We start from the raw sequence: 18,732 nt of genomic DNA, 5'->3' as shown, positions 1-18,732 counted from the left end.
GTCACTTTCCTTGGAAAGCCCACAGTTTAGTTCAGCATCCATTAGGGTGGCTTTGCTGTGGGTCTCTCTCCTCTATCTACTCCTGCTTCCTAGTACCTAGCACAATGGATACGCCTAGCAGATCCTCAACAAGTATTTGCTGAATACACTAATCTAAGTCTGTGGATAGGGTCAGGTTTGCCAGTGCTGCATGTAGAGAAGGACAAAGAGCAAGTGTGGTCATGACATTTCAAAGTGAAATTGAGTGGCAGAAATGCTCTTTCCCTCTCCCTTTTCTACAACCATCCCTCCCCCACCTCCACCCTCCTCCATCAAAACTTACCTTGTTTGGAGGCAAAGTGAAAGAAATACTTCTAAAGAGAGGTATGGAAACTGTATGTTTGGAAACAGGAATCCTAGAGAGAATCAGAAAACTATCTGTCCAGAGACTATTCTCTTGTAAAGAGTGGATTTTGGAGCCAGAGAGACCTGACTTACAACTCCGTCTCTACTGATAAGCCCCACCTGGAGTATTCTCAGACTTGACTTCTCAGAAGACTTTGCTTTTCACTCTTTGGGTTACCTAGTTAACAGTCTTACACATAGTTAACAATATTTTGTTAAATTCTATCTGTTCCCAAGAGAACTGTTTCTCTGTTATGACTCCTCACTCACACAGCCTGTCCACTCCCAGGGGTTATGATCCAGCCCTAGTATGAGGATTAATCCAATTTGCACTTCTCCTGGTGGAGGCACAACCTAATTTCTCATGAAATGTGAGCTACTAGCCCTGTGAGATGAGTCCCCTGGGCACTCCTTGGTTTGGATCTGGTATAACTTACCCCCCAAAGATAAGACACACAAATGGCTCTCTCTGTATGATACTCCACCTAAAGTATGTAACAGCCTGTTTACTTTTGAAGAATTCCTTTATTGGAGTTTCACCTTACCTTGCCACAACTATCTGGCTCTTCATGGCCGAGAGTGAGCCCTGAATAAAGTATTCACAACATTTTACAACAGACAATACACACACGCAGTGCATGAAATCTTTACAGTAACACAATCAAACATTTAACAGGATTGTTAAGAAGCATGAGTTTCCTCCTATTCCTCCATTATTGGTAGCTACTTAGCTTTTTAGCTCTTGCAATAAAATGCTCTCCTTCTCATCATTCCTATTCATAGGAATCCCTGAATCAATTCTTTTTGTGTAAGGTACAAATTCATGTTGAAGATGTGTTCCATTAGTTATTGAATGTGCTGAATTTCTGTCCATGGTATAACTCTTCACTTGTAGCATAATGTGTGAGGTTTTCACTTATCACACATTCATCATTCATTGAGAGGGTTCATTTGAAAAATTTTAAAGTTTCACCCATTCAATAACGTATAGCACAACATTACAACAGTCCAATCAACTTGAATTTATTTATGAGTGACTCTCTTCTATCTCCTGTTAGATTTATACGTCTACATTTTTTACATTTCCTACAATGAAATCCAAATTTTATCTCAGAAGTTGTCATCACTCCCCGCAAATCAGTTAAATCAAAGTTATTCTTCATGACCACTATGATATTAATTTATATTCCCTGAAGCCTGCCTCTCCCTAAATTTGCCTACTGGAGGTCCTTCTTGGATCTTTTCCACTGACCAATGGATAATTGGAATTCAAAGCTATACCTGAATTTCCTACATTTCTATTCACATAATTTACCCAAATATGAACTTTCTGATGGTGACTATGAGACTTCTAATTGAAGTCTTTTTCTCATTTGTGTTTTTTATGTCCAGAAATACCTACTTATTTTGAAGGTTTTCTCATACTCCATAACTTTGATAGGTTTTATCCCCAGTACGAACTATTTTATATTCCATAAGGGCTCAACTACTTTGACACTGGAACCTTCCTTCCTGGCTATGATTGAAAATCACAGAGAAAAAAATTACTCATGGTTTCACTTATACTACGTAAACTATAAGCCATGAACAAGGACCTCAGACACTCTTATAAGATTTTTCTTCCATTTGGGTTCTCTAATACTAGATAAGCTCTGCCTCCTACAGAGACATGCTCATCCTGGTCCCATCCAGAGCATTCCCTCCCTCGTGAGTTCTCTTCTGTGATGCGCTACTATGACTTCCCATATTTGTTACATTTAAAGATTCCTCCCCAATATGGGTTCTTTTATGCTTGGTGAGATTCGATCTGATATTGAAAGCCTTCCCACACTCGTTACATTGGTATGGCTTCTTTCCAGTGTGGATCCTTTTGTGTTGGTCAAGGACTGATCTGTAATTGAAGGATTTCCCACACTCACAATTATACGGCTGCTGCCCACTGTGGACACCTTTATGGTTGATAAGACTTGAGTGTGAGATGTATGCCTTCCCACACTCATCACATCTATAGGGTTTCTCACCTGTGTGGATCCTTCTATGCACTGTGAGGCCTGAGCTGTTCCTGAATGCCTTCCCACACCTATCGCACACATAGGGTTTTTCCCCTGTATGGATCCTTTTGTGTTGAGAAAGGAGAGAGCTGTAACTAAAAGATTTCCCACACTCAACACATTTGAAGGGTTTCTCCCCAAGATGGACTCTTTTATGGCTTATCAGAGTTCTGCTTGAGAAAAAAGCTTTTCCACATTCATCACACGTGTAGGGTGTCTTGCCAGGGTGGGTACTTTTATGGTTAATAAGGCTTGAGTGTGAGATGTACGCTTTTCCACACACGTCACATTCATAGGGCTTCTCACCAGTATGGATTCTTTTATGCACTTTAAGGCTTGAGTTGTTTCTGAAGACCTTCTCACACCTGTCACATTCATAAGGTTTCTCTCTAGTGTGGACCCTTCTGTGTTGAGAAAGGAGTGAGGTGTAATTAAAAGATTTCTCACACACATCGCATTTGTAGGGCTTCTCCCCAAGATGAATTTTTTTGTGATTTATAAGGGTTCGGTATGTGATGAAGGCTTTTTCACACTCATCACACTTATAGGGCTTTTCCCCAGGGTGTACACTTTTATGATTTATAAGGCTTGAGAGTGAGATGTAGGCTTTCCCACATTCTTCACATTTGTAAGGTCTCTCCCCAGTGTGGATTCGTTTATGTACTTTAAGGCCTGAATTATTTCTGAAGGCTTTTCCACACTCATCACACCCAAAGGGTTTCTCCCTTGTATGAATCCTTTTATGCTGTTCAAGGGCAGAGCTGTAATTGAAGGATTTCTCACAATAACTACATTTATAGGGCTTCTCCCCAAGATGGATTCCTTTGTGGTTTTTAAGGCTAGAGCGTGAGATATAGGCTTTTCCACACACATCACACTTATATGGTTTTTCCCCAGTATGAAGCCGCCTGTGGACTTTGAGTCCTGAATTGTTTCTGAAAGTTTTTCCACACACATCACATACATAAGGTCTCTCTCCAGTGTGAATCGTTTTATGCTGAAGAAGAAGTGAGTTATAACTGAATGATTTTCCACACTCCTTACATTCATGGGCTTTCTTCCCAGGGTGAATGCTTTTATGGACTGCAAGGCCTGAGCTATAGCTGAATGCTTTGCCACAGACATCACATTTGTAAGGTTTCTCTCCTGTGTGGATCCTTTTATGCACTATAAGGCCTGAGCTGTTCCTGAAGGCCTTTCCACATTCATCACATTCATAAGGTTTCTCTCCAGTGTGGATGACTTTATGCTGAATGAGGAGAGAGCTATAATTAAACGATTTCTCACACTCATCACATTTATAAGGTTTATCTCCAAAGTGGATGCTTTTATGATTTAGAAGTGTTCTGCAAGTAATGAAGGCCTTCCCACACTCATCACATTCATAGGGCTTCTCCCCTGTGTGAATCCTTTTGTGGACTCTAAGGCCAGAGCTATTACTGAAGGTTTTCCCACAGATGTCACATTCATAGGGCTTCTCACCTGTGTGGATCCTTTTGTGGACTCTGAGACCAGAGCTGTTCCTGAAGGCCTTCCCACACTCACCACATTCATAGGGCTTCTCCCCAGTATGGATCCTTTTATGCTGGTCCAAAACAGAGCTATAATTGAAGGATTTTCCACACTCATCACACTTACAGTTCTTTTCCCCAGAATGGGTGCTTTTGTGGTTTATAAGGCTGGAGTAGGACATGTAGGCTTTCCCACATTCCTCACACTTGTACGGCTTCTCCCCAGTATGGATCCGCTTGTGGACTCGAAGGCTCGAGCTGCTCCGGAAAGTCCCCCCACAGTCATCACACTCATAGCGTTTTTCACCAGTGTGCATAATTTTATGTTGAACAAGTCGGGAATTATATTTGAAGGATTTCCCACAGTCATCACATTTATGTGATTTCTTAACAGCACTGGTTTTCTGCTGTAGAATGGGATGAGAGTTTCCATTAATGCTCTCCACACATTTGCCTTGTTCACTGCTTTTCTGTTCTATACAGACAGGTTGGTGTGTAACATGTTTTGAGCTCAGATGTAAGCTTTTCTCAGATGCCTCATCTTCCTGTTCTGTCTTTATATTTGCTGTATTCTTGGTTTTGCCAATCTTTTCCCTGATGCCACTTTTGTCTTCCTTCATTCTTTTTCCCTCAGGCTTTTCCATCTGATTCTCTACCTTGCTATCCCAATCACAAGTTTCACCAACCTTAGATTCCTGTATATGATCCTTGTGAAGACCTTCCACTTTTGGCCACACAGATTCTGCATTTCCAATATTTTCACACTTTTCAGTTGATTCCTCATCCTCAGTGCCCCTCGTCTTCAAATGTGACACTAAACCAAGAAAATGAAAATGATACCTTCACTTTAGAAGAAACTGAAGGAATTACATCCAAATTCACTCAACAAATGTTTATTGACTACATGCTGTGTGATAGGTACCATTTTTAACTGCTGGGGATACAGTGGTGGACATGCCAAAATTTCTGTCCCTGTGGAGCTAATGCTAAAATGCTAGAGCCCTGGATTGTCAATGGAACAGAGAGCTTTTCTATTCTTGCATAACAGCTTAGCATGAGGGCAAGTTGAAACGGGTTGGAATGACGCACAGAACCAAAGGCAACATTGATCAATTTCTGAAAAATGCCACCTAGTCTTGGAAAAACAAACAGTGGGTAGAAGTAATTTCTGAAAAATAGGAGACTGAAAGAGTAATAAAACAAAAGCTAAGAAGACATAATCAGCAGAGGGCAGGCAAGCAAAACTAAAGGAGAAATCAGTACATGAGTAGAGGTATTGGGGAATTGGTTATGAAATCATGAGGACAGTCACATCAGACTTGAGAAAGAAAACAAGCTGCTGCTGCCTGTCATTGGTGTGGCCCTCCTAGATTTCCCTTCCAAGGAAAACACTGACCCTGGAGAGCGGTTAGTCAGGGAGGAACTCTACATGGAAGAACACACTCTGGCTTGCCAGGCAGAGGCTTTCACTCCTACTTTATGAACAGGCTAACTGCAGTCAGAGCATATCAAAGATCAGAAGCTAAAACACAAACCATCAAGCAAAGGATAATAATACTGCCTAGGTTCAAATACCTAGCTGTATGACCTCAAGAAAGTTATTTAACCTCTTTATGCCACAGTTTCCTCATCTGTAAAATGAGGGCAACAGAACTGTTGTGAGTATTACATTAAATAACATATATAAGGTATGGAGAACAATGCCAGTCACTTGGGTAGTTCTATATGCCATACCATCTACTTTATTATTTAATCAAGGTCAGGTTACTGGATCAGGGCTACAACCTGAGGATAATCCACAGGACTCAGGAAAGGTAAACCCCTTCTCAAAGCAGATTTTAGGGCCCAGGCAGTGACTCTCTGTTCCCCTGAAGGCACTCTACACACAGCTGGCACTCCATCAGCATCCACCTGCTAAAAGACTGACTCTTGAGAACAAAAGAAACAGTTCTAAACTAGTTGTTCCCCAACCTTAGACATTTGTGATTAGACTTAGTTAAAATTCAGACTTCCCCTCTTACCCTGGGTATCAGACCCTCTTGGTTGGTACTCTGTAGTTCTACTTAGAAACGAGAAAGCAAGGGCACTAAAAGTAAGATATATACTCTGGAGTAGACACATATAAAGAATCACACTCATGATCGAACTTATGCTTATGGGATTGGAATGATGGACTCTGAATTAAAATTTACAGAACAGGAGGAGCTAGGAACCCAGAATATCACCAGGAAGATAAAACAAAGAATCACTCAGTAGACATTTTAAAAAGGTGGTTCTTCTGAGAAAGCTTCACAAAATGATTATTAAGTAATATTAGGTAAGAGATCATTAGAAGTCACTGAGAAATGCTGGCATGACCTAGTTCCTTGCTCCCTTTCTTTACTTCCTTGGGCAGAGCAGTCCATGCCATTTAAAATGTGAGTGCTACTGGGTGGGCAGTGGAATTCCAGACCATCAACAGCAACACACCGTTCATCTGAATCCTGCTCCCATCACATGAGAGACACTGCTCCATCCATTCCCTTTGGCCTTGGCCCCTCCACCTCTACTCACCCTCAGCCCTGAGAAAAGAAAGATGTTCAAGTTTCTACAGCCATAAAACTAATCCCCTAAAACTGCCAGGGAAACCCACAAAATTTGTCAGGGGGAAAAAAAGAAAAGGAAGAGCTACAAGGGAGGAGAACTAACCATACTAGATATCTAAATATGCCAAAAGGCTGCTATAACTAAAACAGTGTGGTACTGTTATATAAATAAACAGAATAGAATAAAAATTCAGAATAATCCCAATTACACAAAGAAATCAAGTATATGATAAAGATGGTATATCAAATTATTGAGGCAAAAACGGTCTTTTTAATAGTGTTGGAACAAGTATAAAGCCATTTGGAAAAAAATAAAATTAGATCTTTACACCATTCACAGGAATAAACTCCAAACGTAGCAGATCTCTAAATATTAAAAACACTATACAAATGCTAGAAGAAAACATGGGTGAATGCCTCCACAACCTAAGTATAGAGAAAGTTTTCTATGACCCAGATGCAATAAATGAAAAGATTAATAAACTGGACTATATAGAAATAAAAGTAAAATTGCATGGCAAAAATACCATAAGCAAAATCAACAAATAAATGACAAGGTGGAAGAAAATATTTGCAACATACATCATATATAAGTGCTTATATAAGTGATAATATCTCTAATATACTAAGAATTTTTAAAAGTTGAAGAAAAAGAGTCTAAAAATCCCACAGAAAAATGGGCAAAAGACATGAAGACAATTCACAAAAAGAAAAACTAAAATGGCCCTTAAACATGTTTTCAATTTCACTCGTAATAAGAGAAATGCAAATAAGAACTATACAAAGATCCCCTTTCTCATCTATCAGATTGGCAAATATTCAGAAACTTAACAATATGCTCTGTGGGTGAGGCTGTGGGGAAACAGGCATTCTCATCCATTACTGGGAATGCAAACTGGCACAACCCCTGTTGAAGGAAATTTGCCAATATCTACACAACTATGTATGCATTATTCTCTAATCGAGAAATCCCATCTAGGAATTCAAACCAAAGATACACTTCCAACAATACAAAAGTATATATGCACAAAGTTATTCATCGTAGCCTTATTTTTAATTACAAAATTTGGAAAACTACCTACACGTCCAAGCACAGAAGACTGGTTAAATAATCTACAACAGCACATATACACACTGAAGAACTAAAAAAGAATGAGGAATATTTCTATAAATTGATAGGAAGCAGTTTCCATGATAGGTTGTAAAGTGAAGAAAAGCATATATGCTACATTCTACGTTAAGAAAATAAAAAAAACAAGCACACAGCTGCTTATCTTTTCAGTAATGTGAGAATCCACAGAACAGTGAAGCCTGTTACCTATAAGGGGTAGGGTGGGGGAACAGAACAGAAGGGACAGGGGAGAGAGATGCTCAGAGTACAGCTTTTTGTATAGTCTTTACCCACGGAAGCATGATCATGTTCTGCAGACTCAAAGAATAAAATTAAATCAATGACAAAACTGGACAACGGGAAAGTGAAACCAGAAAGTGAACAGAAACAAATTAACTCATTTGTGTTTCACATGAATACCATAACAAGAAGGAAACAAAAAAGAAACAAAGAACTAACCCATGTCACTTGGGTACATGGTATGTGACTATACTATATACTCTCAGTCTTGGGAAGGCTGGAGGGGGAAGTGGGGAAGAGCTGCAAACAATCCTTTTTAGCAGGTTTGCTTTCTGTAGTGGAATGGGCAAAACAACTCAGAAACAATTTTAGGTCTATTATGAGACTGAGTAAATGTGTTGATTTAGTTGAGAGCCAGGGCCCTCCTGAGGAAGAAGGAATATAAAAATATGGAACAGGGGAAGATAAGAAAGAACCCTTTGTGGACAAATTGGAGGTACTGGTGTGAACTCATGATTTCTAAATTATATATAAATGTGCACATCATATAAATGTATATTCACATGTATTTAAATTTGTATGTATACATGTGTAAATGTATATATATTCTCTAGCTCTGTCTGCTGACAGCTAAGAAACAAAAATACCTGAGTTAACAAGCACACATCTAGCACCTTGTTCTGTGTCTCTACTACCATAACCTAGTAAAAGGAAGCAGGAGGATTCCAGGCTGGGGGCAGGATAGGTACAAAAGGAGCTGAGACATCCTGTTAGGCCAGCAAATAAGGAGATGCTTAAAACAAAACAAAAATGTGGGCACAAGACCCAGCTTCAACATCGAATATAGGCTCCATAATAATTATGTAAAGAATTGTAAGCCATTGAAAATAGGATTTCATGAGTACATACAGGCACAAACAGGGGAGAAAGGGAGGCCTCTTGCTGACAGCAGAATGCCAGGGCCGGCTGGTAAATGTGGAGGCAGTAGTAGAGTTGCAAGAAAAAACTCAGCCTTCTGCAACCATCAAGGTAAAGACTGGATCAGGGGAGAATTATCAATGGATTCTAAATCTAGGGAGAAATTCTGACAAGGAGCAGGATATATGCATGGTCTTAAAATATTCTCCCATAGACCGCAAGGGGTAAAATAGTAATTACACAGTGGAGAGTCTTGGCTAGGGGTCTTAAGTTAATATTGTCAGGGGGGGCAGATAAACATCATGTGCTTCCAGAAGTGATGCCCTGAGAAGGACACATCACCTATAAGAATGCATTACCTGAAATGAAACAGGGAAACATCAGGTAGATCAGATAAATCCAAAATAAAGAACATTCTACTAAAAGCTATTTGTATTCTTCAAAAATGTCATTTTCATAAAAGACAAAGAAAGGCTATAGAAATGTTCCATATGAAAGAAGCCTGCAGAGATTTGACCACAGATTCAATACCTGACCTCACCTGGATATGTAGTGAAGGGACAAGCTTTATAAAAAATAATCGTGCCAACTGATGGAACTGGAGTATGTATGATAAGTTAGGCAAAAGTAATATCAAATTTAAATTTATTCAAGTTGACAATTATACTGTAGTTATGCAAGAGAATATCCCTATAAATATACACTGAAGTGTTTAGGGATAAAGTAAGTTACCCTCAAATGGTTTAGGAAAAAAATAGATAGATAAACAGATGGATAGATATGCATGAAAGAGCAAGAGAGAGAAGACAAAATGAAGTAGAATGTTAACCACAGGTAAATGAGTAAAGGGTATTTTTTTCACTATTCTTACTCTTAAAATTTTTCTACATATTTGAAATTATTTCCAAATAAAACGTTTAAAAATGTCAAAATGTAAATTTAAAATTCTCTCAACTATACCTTCCCCTCCAGGTACTGCTTTCGCCATCCTGTCTCCTGTTCACAGTTGTGTCTTGGAAAAGTGGTCTTCACGTCCCGTCTCCCCTCATGCCTCATCTATTTAATCTGAATTCTTCCACTCAGACCATGCTGCATTAGCTTCTTCAGGGCCAGGTGCTGACTCCCCCGCCTGCTAGCCCTTGGATGTTCCTGGCTCCCTGTCCCGTCTTGAACCTCTCCTCTGTGACTCTACATGCTCTCCCTGGGCAGCCCCATATATATGCGTGGCTCCTACAAGCTGTCTTGTAGAACCTCATCTCTGGCCCACACTCCTCTCTTCAATTATAGAGCCTCATATCCACCTGTCTCGGGCACTTCTCTTTCCCTCACCACTCCACATCCAAAAGACCGCTTAAGACCAGCTGATTCCACTGCCTACACAGTTCTCATGCCGCCACCCCCCACTCCATTTCCACTGCTAGGGCCTTAGTTGAAGCCCTCCTAAATTCCCTTCTGAACTCCTGCCATAGTCTCCCTACCTTCGTTCTTATCCCTTTCCAATTCTCTTCCAATGACTGTCAAGAATTTTGTAAAATGCACACGTGAACACTCCCCAGTGGGTGTTCCCAGGCTACCCAGTGTGCTTGAAGCCTTCTGCATCTGGCCAGCTGGAATGACTTGCTAAACACCAAAGGGGCCATGCTAACTCACCCCTTGCTGACACCACACTTACTAATGCTTGACCCAGATGGACCCTTTCCCCTCTCTCTGACAGGCTAATTCTCAGTTCCCTTCATGTCCTCTCGGATTCCTTGTTTGATTGGCTGCTGACTGGCTGGGTCTACATGAAATCACAAATACTTCACTGTTTACCTCTCTAACCTAGGCAGACTCCAGGAGTCTCCCTGTTCTAGCCCTGCTTAACCTCCTCTGTTTGGGTGGAAGCAGAGTTTCCCATCATCTGATTGTAGTTCATCCAATCCCCTTAACCACAAATCAAAACAGAGCAATATAAACATGTAGCTTCATTGAAAACAGATGGTTTGCAATGAAATTCATATTAATCAATACTAAGACTAAGAAAAGTTCAGTCAAAAACACAGGCAGAAAAGCACTAAAACATAATGATGGTATTAGAAGTGGGAAGTCTGTGGGAGATACTTAGGTTACGAAGAGTGGAGCCTTCATGAATGGGATTAGTGTTCTTAGAAAAGAGACCACAGAGACCCCTTGGGGCCTTGGTCTTGGACTTCCCAGCATCCAGAACTATGTAAAATAAATTTGTTGTTTATAAGCCACTTAGTCTGCGGTATTTTGTTATAGCAGCCCACAAGGACTAAGACAGCTGCTAAATTGTAAAGACAGTCAAGAGAATAACAAAATATTAAGCTATCCTTACAAACATTACTGAAGATACATTCCAGTATCTCAGTTATCTCTGCGACTGAGCGTTACCCAGCAAACTTATATAATGATCCATATCCTACTTTTCTCTGCAGCCACTGGGCTAGTCCTAGGGACACAGAGATGGATAAAACAAGTCCTGGCCAATAAGGACTTGCAAACTAGTATGAGAGTCTGGCAGGAAAACAACCAACACGATAAAAATGGCAGACACTAGTCATGGATGAGGGAAGAAGGGGTAGGGATAGACTCTGCTTCAAAGAACTAGGAAGAGCTTCAAGAAGAGAGGAATAGTTCTAACAGAGGGAAGAGCAGGTGCAAAGGGGCTGGTGTCCACCACCCTCTGGACATCCGGAACAGAAGATGGCAGGCACAGCTGGATAAGTGGGCAAAAAGAAAGGCTGCACCAGGCTCTGCCCATCATACTAAGGAGTCCAGACTTGATCCCGAGGGGTTTTAGACAAAGAGGGACAAACTCGGATATGCATTTTGAAAGATCACTTATTTGATCAAATCAGGAGTTAGTAAAGGGTCAGACAGAAAACATTTTAGGTTTTGTTGGCCACATACAACTCTATTACTTGTTTTTCTTTTCCTTTTTTTCTCTTTGCTTTGCTTTTTAACATCCCTTTAAAAATGTAAAAACCATTCTCAGCTTGCAGGCCATACAAAAACAGACCACAGACCCAGAAGTCTACCAATTCCTGTTAGATAAAATCAAGGAATCAGAATTAATTTAGGATGGTGTGAGATAATGGCATTGTGGCCATTATCTTTTTTTTTTTTTAAGACTAAAGTATGCTAGGATAATATGGCATGATGTCTGGAATTTCCTTTAAAATACTTTAACAAAGAAAAATGAAAAAGGGAAGAGGGAAACAAATGTAGCCAAATCCTAATAACTGTTGAATCTGAGTGATGGATGTATGGAGTTCACTGTACTATTCTAGTTTCCAGTTATGTTTACATTTTTTCATAATATAAAATTAAAAGAAATACAGATCACTCATACTAGTTGCAATGGGAGAATGGATTGGGAGCGGGAGGCGGGGGGAGAACTGAGTCCTGCAGTCTAGAAGGAGGTTATTATAATCCAATCAAGACTGATGTGGTGGCTAGCTCATGTGTCCCCTATGACACAAGAAAGGAATCGCTCCAAAAGCACAACTCCTGCATACAGAGAGGGACAGACAGGTTTAATTTCTTAAAAGTTCTCAAAGCTGATGATGCGGAACTCCTCTCTAATCAGTTTTCAACAGAGAGAGAACTGGTTACATCCCAATAACCTAGTTACATCAGTTAACAGTTTCAGCCACAGAAAGCCATCCACTCCTTCCAAATTACACATGACCCACACCTCTGGGCAAATGTGTGCTTCATGCTGTTCATATTCTACCACCAATGCCTAGAAAAGAACATGCAGATAGTAAGAATCTGTCCGTAACTCTTACTATCCCTGCCCAGGAGAGTCAGGAGCCACTTCTCAAGAGTAGACAACTCACAAGAGAGGAACTGTGGCTCACTCTGGTTGAAAATTCCTCCCTTAACCACACAATTCAATAAGCAACAGGTGCGACACCTGCAGCTGCCGTGGATTTTCAGAGTACCAACCATATTCCATAAATCAATCTACCATCTGAATTAAGTGTCTTAAGTTCTTGGATATTATACTGGACTTGGAGGTGACCAGAGAAAGGAAAAGAGAAAATAAGAGGGAATATGAGGGCAAAATGCTTACCAACTCAGAACACAGAAGTGGGAGGATGAGACGAATGAAAGATGAGACTAAGGAGTGAGAAAAGTGATACGCAGATGGACAGAGAGTACGATTTGTGATTTAGTTATTGCATTAAGTTTACGAGTATCAGAATTGTAATTGGTTAACATAAGTTGGTTCTACTGCTTAATCCTTATGATTAAAGGTGATTTTTCCTTAAAGTAAAAAATGAAATAGAGCACTCTCAAACTTGGTAGGGGAGAAGAGATTTCTAGTCATCCTAAGGAATAAGGTAAGCAAAGGAGATTTTCTGAAGCTAAAGGGGCAAAGACTGGCTTGAAGACAGTCATTAATAGATGGTTGATTAGGCTACTGTAAGTCTAAGTATCATAAACACAAGTCTCTGGAGAGAAAAGTTACTTGGTTTAACTTGTTCCTTAAACACTCTACATGACTTATTATAATAATGTATTGCCATATTTAACAATCTACCGATAAATGGCAGAGTTAATGTAAAACAAAATTTTTTTATCACTGTTAATCCCTTCTTTAAAAACCCTTGCTCAGATAAGCTCTGGTACAATGTCCCTGGGTGTGCCATTGTTTGATGTAACAAAGAAACTGGAAACAACGCAAATAGCCTGAATAGATCTAAAAAATTACAGGACATCCAAAACATCCAAACAATGTCCAGTCCAATACCACAGCAATGTATTAAAAAAAAAAACAAAAAAAAAACCCTTTGTGTTCTGATGACCTCTAACATAGATTTACCAAAAGAAGCAAGGGTCAGAACTCTGAACAGTACCTTACCACCTGTGTAAAAAAAGGAGGAACTAACTACATTCAGATCTGCCAGTGTTTGCATAAAGAAACTCTGGGAAGATACACTCAAATAACCTAACACATGTGGTTGGTTATATACTGGGGTTGGGCCTAGGCAGACGGCTGGGCAGAAGAAAACCTTTTCACTGACATCTTTTCATATTTTTAATATCTGAACCATATGAATACATTACATAGTCAAAAACTTATTTAAGAAAAAATCCTCGTGTTTTCAAAAAGAAAACACTCCTGGTGGCCTCCTAGTCCAAAAGTCTTAGAGCAGCACACCCAGCCCCGACATTCCCCATTCCTAATTCACATCCCCACGCCTGGGCTCCCACAGGCTGTCCCCAGGTCTAGGAGCCTCCTTGACCTTCTTCTCCCTGGTACCTAGTCAATTCCTTCTCATCTTGTGAGAGGCAGCTACAGGCAGCCTGATCCCCTGTCTGTAAAACAGGTGAGCTCCCCTAGGGCGAAGGCCGAGAAGCGCCTCCCAGCGGCTCGATCCACACCTGCGGTAAGAGTCTCTCAACATCACTGCCCCATCAAAGAAAAATGAAGGGGGGGGGGTCCCTCCAACGCTTGTATTCACTCTCAAATCCCAAGGCCAAACTGAACTGCCACGGGGGCTTATTTTAAAGCACTAATTTTCAGTGTTCCCCTCCCGCCCGAAACAGCAGCGAAGAGTTGAAAAACACGGGTGCGGGGCCCCAGCCCTTCTGCACGCACCGGGTAGCCCCAACCCGGCCCTGACCCCCTCGGACCCGCCCGGAGGTGGGGCGTGCAGGGAGCCCATTATATTCCAGGGGCGAGCCCTAAACCCCTCGGCCGGCCCGAAATCTTCCCTCCCCTCCACTTCCCCGAACGCGCTTCCTGATGTATGTGTGGGGAGGGGGCGCGCTTCCTCCCGGATCCCGCCCGAGACCCGAGGGGTAGCTAGCACCCTGCCAAGAAGGGAAGGGCGTGGCAGGCTAGGGCCGGGGGCGGGAGCCCGGGCGGCCTCGGACTCACGTACTGGCTGTGGGGGCACCGCGGGAGCCCGGCCGCCGGCGGGACAAAAGCGCTGACGGCCCGGCCGGAATAACTCACTCCGGCTCTGGGGCACTTCCGAGTCCTCTCTGGGAGGTTGGAGGACTGACTCGATGATAGTTCCCGTTTCGGGCACGTGACCCGAGGCGCTTCGCGACTGAGTGGGCGCAGAGAGTATTGTTCCTTTACTATTAAGATAAATTCAGTGCTCGTTGTGGCGCGAGCAGGGGGGCGAACTGACGAAGTTCCAGTTTTCAAGGACTTTACGTTCTGGGGTGGGGCACATAATAAAGCAAATAAGTGGCTCGGTAGAATAAACACCTGATAACCTCTGTATTTGAACGTAACTTGTTACAAAGTGAGGCTGCGTGGGCGACCCCGGGAGGGAGGAATGAGGGCAGAGGAGAGGGCGAGGACTGGGGCCCCTGAGGGTCTTAACACGGGCCGGCGCGGCGGCTGGAGAGCTCCTGCCCTCAGAGCGAAGCGAAGCGCTCCCGGACGGGCAGCTCAGAGACCAGACCTGACCCCAACTCTGCAGCTGCGGCAGCGGGGCAGTGACCTCCGGTGTCGGCTTCTGAAACCCTAGCTTGAAATGACTGAAAAGCGATCCTTTTTTTAAAGTAACATCTAAATATCTTTTATCTTAAGTTTAAGTAATTGCAGAAGACATCTTGAGGGCACATTGTGAATACGGACATTAAAAAAATATATAACAACCAAACAGCTTCTCATTCTTTAAGACGCATCCAAAGGACTCTAAATACGTGACGATTTGATATTATTATCAACTATTATACGTGACGATTTGATACTATTATCCACTTTATATAGTCAGGAATTTTACATATTTTTGGGTATTTTCCTTGAACCTATATCTTTATGTACCTCACAGGGTTTTTATCCTAATCTAAAATATTTTAGTTCTATGTGCATCACTGAATTTGATTCTAATGTAAAGTAGTTTTATGCTTTAAGTCTTATCGTTCACCCTAGCATGCATTTCCATAACAAAATTAGTTTACCATTTTTTTCTCGTGTTAAATATTTTCTGAATTATTAATAAAAGTGTATAGCACAATATCAGTATCAATTCTTAGACAAAAAGTAAAATGCTTTGGAAGCACAACTTTTAATAAGATGGATTTTTTAATAGTTCAATATATGCAAGTTACTTGGATGGATTTTACTTATCGCTGTAGTTGTTACAGGAGAGTAGGTTCTTGTCTCACGGCAGAAAAAATTCAGAGATGAGACATGGAGGTCAAGAAAGAAACTGAGGGTTTAAGCGCTAGCTAGTAGGCTCTGAACGGAAGAGCGGGCGGACCCAGGTGAGTAGCTACCCAGAGTTTCTTTGGCAAGCCGGTGATGTGGGGTGCAGAAATGAATGGAAGGAATATTCATTGGGGGGGGTTGGGGTCGTATTTCCTGATTTTCATCCCAACTCCACCTTCCCGAGGGGAGGAGTGATTTTTGTCCTTGTTTAGCCTTGATAGGTAGTGTCATGGCATTGGTGCATAATGGGAACTTTTTATCTGCAAGGCCAATTTTATTGTAATGAGGGCATATTGAGCAAAATGTTACATTTGGACCCTGGAGATTCCCACCTTTTCTCACCTTTCTTTGCCTCCAGGACACATCACCCCAAAATATGTGGTTTCCTGTCAGTCTGGAGGTTCCTGCTTTTATTTGTTTGCCCAAGGAGCCCCGGTGTTCAGAAGATATATGGTTTCCTGACATTTGGCCTGTGCACCTCCTTTCTCTGCTCATATCTAGCTATCTGCCTGCTCTGAGTGAGCAAATGTTCAGCATCATTTCCACACTTCTTTTACATTTTTTATAGATGCAGGTAAATAGTGGGAATAGAAGGGGATTCCTTGTAGCAATGGGTCTTTGATCCATCTGGCTCCATACCAGTAGGAGGTGTGCTCTGTCATAGAAAAGACCCAGGCAGCTTCAAACCCTGGGAGGAGAGTCCCAGGACGTTTTCAGCTGTGTGGTTTTAGGCAATAGCACATGCACATGTTGAGGACTGGGATTTTGAGCTACCCCCAAAAGTAGCCTAGAACACATGTAGGTATTGAGCAGTTGAAAAGTGGCTAGTTCTCTGAGCATCTGAATTTTTAATTACAGTTAATTTAAATAGTCACATGTGGCTAATAGCCCCTTACTGGACAGCAAGGCTCTAGATGTTGCTTTGGGCAGTCCTCACATGCCTCCAGAAAGATGCCTCACACTCTAGATTGAAGGTTGCTATGTTGGGCTTGCCTACCATACATGGCAGAGGAAGACTGTTTTTATCCTTTATGTAGCAAAGTAGAAAAATATTTATGTCCAGGCTGGGTGGCTTTGCTCAGTGAAAGGTATTTGGTGGGGTAGGGAGTGGGAGACAGGGATCATTATTGAGAAGCCCGCATAATCTTGATTTTTATTTTAGGTAATTTTTTTCCTCCATGAGTTTTGCTATACTTCAGGCACCTTTTGTTTGGCCTTGTGTCTACACACACGCGCGTGTGCGCACCTTTTCCAACACCTGTCTCTTCTGGAAATCTACAAATCAGAGCAGTGTCTAGACCTCCCCTGTCCACTGTGTTAGCCACTATCCACATATGGTAAGCATATTAAACAGCTAGCCTGAATTGTGATGTGCTGTAAATGTAAAATCCATACTGGATTTCGGACTTGGTAGGAAAAGAGAATGTAAAATATTATTATTTATGTTGATTACATAATGAAATGATAATATTTTGGTTTTATTGGGTTAAATAAAAGATATTGTTAAAATGAATTTCACCTGTTTCTTTTTACTTATGTGTCTGCCAGAAAATCAGAAACCACATACATGGCTGGCATTAACATTTCTAGATTACGTTTCTAGATGCTGCTCTAGAAGGCCAAAAGGTACCGCAATGACTGCCCAGAGTTTGCCCTTCCTTTAGGGTTCATCTGCCCCCTTTGGAGTGGTTCAAGTAGAGATTAATGTTGAGCTATGCCCAAAGGAGCTTGCTTACAACTCCACTTTTAGTCCTTGAATTTGGTCAAAAGTCCTTCTCCCACTATGGCATAATATCACCTCATTATGTAAAATTTGGAAAAAAAAGAAAAATTAGGAAAACTAATCACTTTTAATCCTGTTACCCAGTGGCAACCACTGTTAACATCTTGGTAAACTTCTTTCCCTTTTTATCGCCAATTTTCAGTTTTAGATAGTTATAATTGTACTATATCTCCAATTTTTAGATAGTGTTTTTACAAATTAAATTATACATTATCATTTTCCATGTTGTTACTCTTTGTGATATTCTACTGACCTATAATCTCTTCAACTTCTCTGCTTTTAATAATTTAAGTTCTTACTAAGTCTTTTTTTTAAAAAAAATAAATCGGTGCTGTAATACATAGTAGTGTGCAAAAGCCTTTTCTATGTTTTCCTTGGAATAGTAAGAAGAGTCAAGAAGCATTGGAAGCAATCAGAGCAGAGAAGTGGACAAGGATGTTACCCCCTCCTACCATTATTTCCCACTGCAGCTGGATAAGGGAAAAGAAAGCAGAATATAAACACTGGAAAGCAGGGGCATAATTATCCTATTTGTAGATTAAAAGATTTCATTTTTGAAAAGCCCTAGAGATTCAGCCAAAAAAAAAAAAAATCTAGAATAAACAAGAAGAGAATTCTGTTAAGGGTGTGGCTCCAAATTAACATACAGAAACCAATCATTTCCTTATGTACAAACTAGAATTAGAATAATGGAAGGAAAGCTTATGTTTACAGTAGAAACAAATATACAAAAGGCCAAATACCCAGAAATTAACCAGATATGTGCAAGACCTATGTGAAGAAAAGTTACATTGCTCCCGGGGTCACAAAAGATTAGCTAAACGTATGGAAAGATTCTCAGATGCACTATTCACAGACATGGATTCAGCATCAGAACAATGTCATTTATAAATTAATCTGTAACTAATGATCCCAATAAAAAATAGCAATAGAGGGTGGGAGGGAGGGAGACGCAAGAGGGAA

The 18,732-nt window shown here is 41.0% G+C and overlaps 1 protein-coding gene across 1 annotated transcript; it reads right to left on the bottom strand.

Moving 5' to 3' along the window:
• Positions 1 to 2,022: 2,022 nt before the first annotated feature.
• On the bottom strand, positions 2,023 to 14,741 carry LOC136121639 (zinc finger protein 62 homolog). The gene is made up of 2 exons (XM_065875551.1): positions 14,697 to 14,741; positions 2,023 to 4,760 (listed from the first exon to the last, which is right to left on the bottom strand). The coding sequence occupies exon 2, from the start codon at positions 4,588 to 4,590 to the stop codon at positions 2,044 to 2,046; it is 2,547 nt and encodes an 848-aa protein (XP_065731623.1). The 5' UTR covers positions 4,591 to 4,760; positions 14,697 to 14,741; the 3' UTR covers positions 2,023 to 2,043.
• Between the last annotated feature and the right edge of the window lie 3,991 nt (positions 14,742 to 18,732).

Source organism: Phocoena phocoena, chromosome 3, assembly GCF_963924675.1.
Source record: "Phocoena phocoena chromosome 3, mPhoPho1.1, whole genome shotgun sequence".
Taxonomy (NCBI): domain Eukaryota; kingdom Metazoa; phylum Chordata; class Mammalia; order Artiodactyla; family Phocoenidae; genus Phocoena; species Phocoena phocoena.
This window is presented reverse-complemented; position numbering and strand designations above follow the sequence as displayed.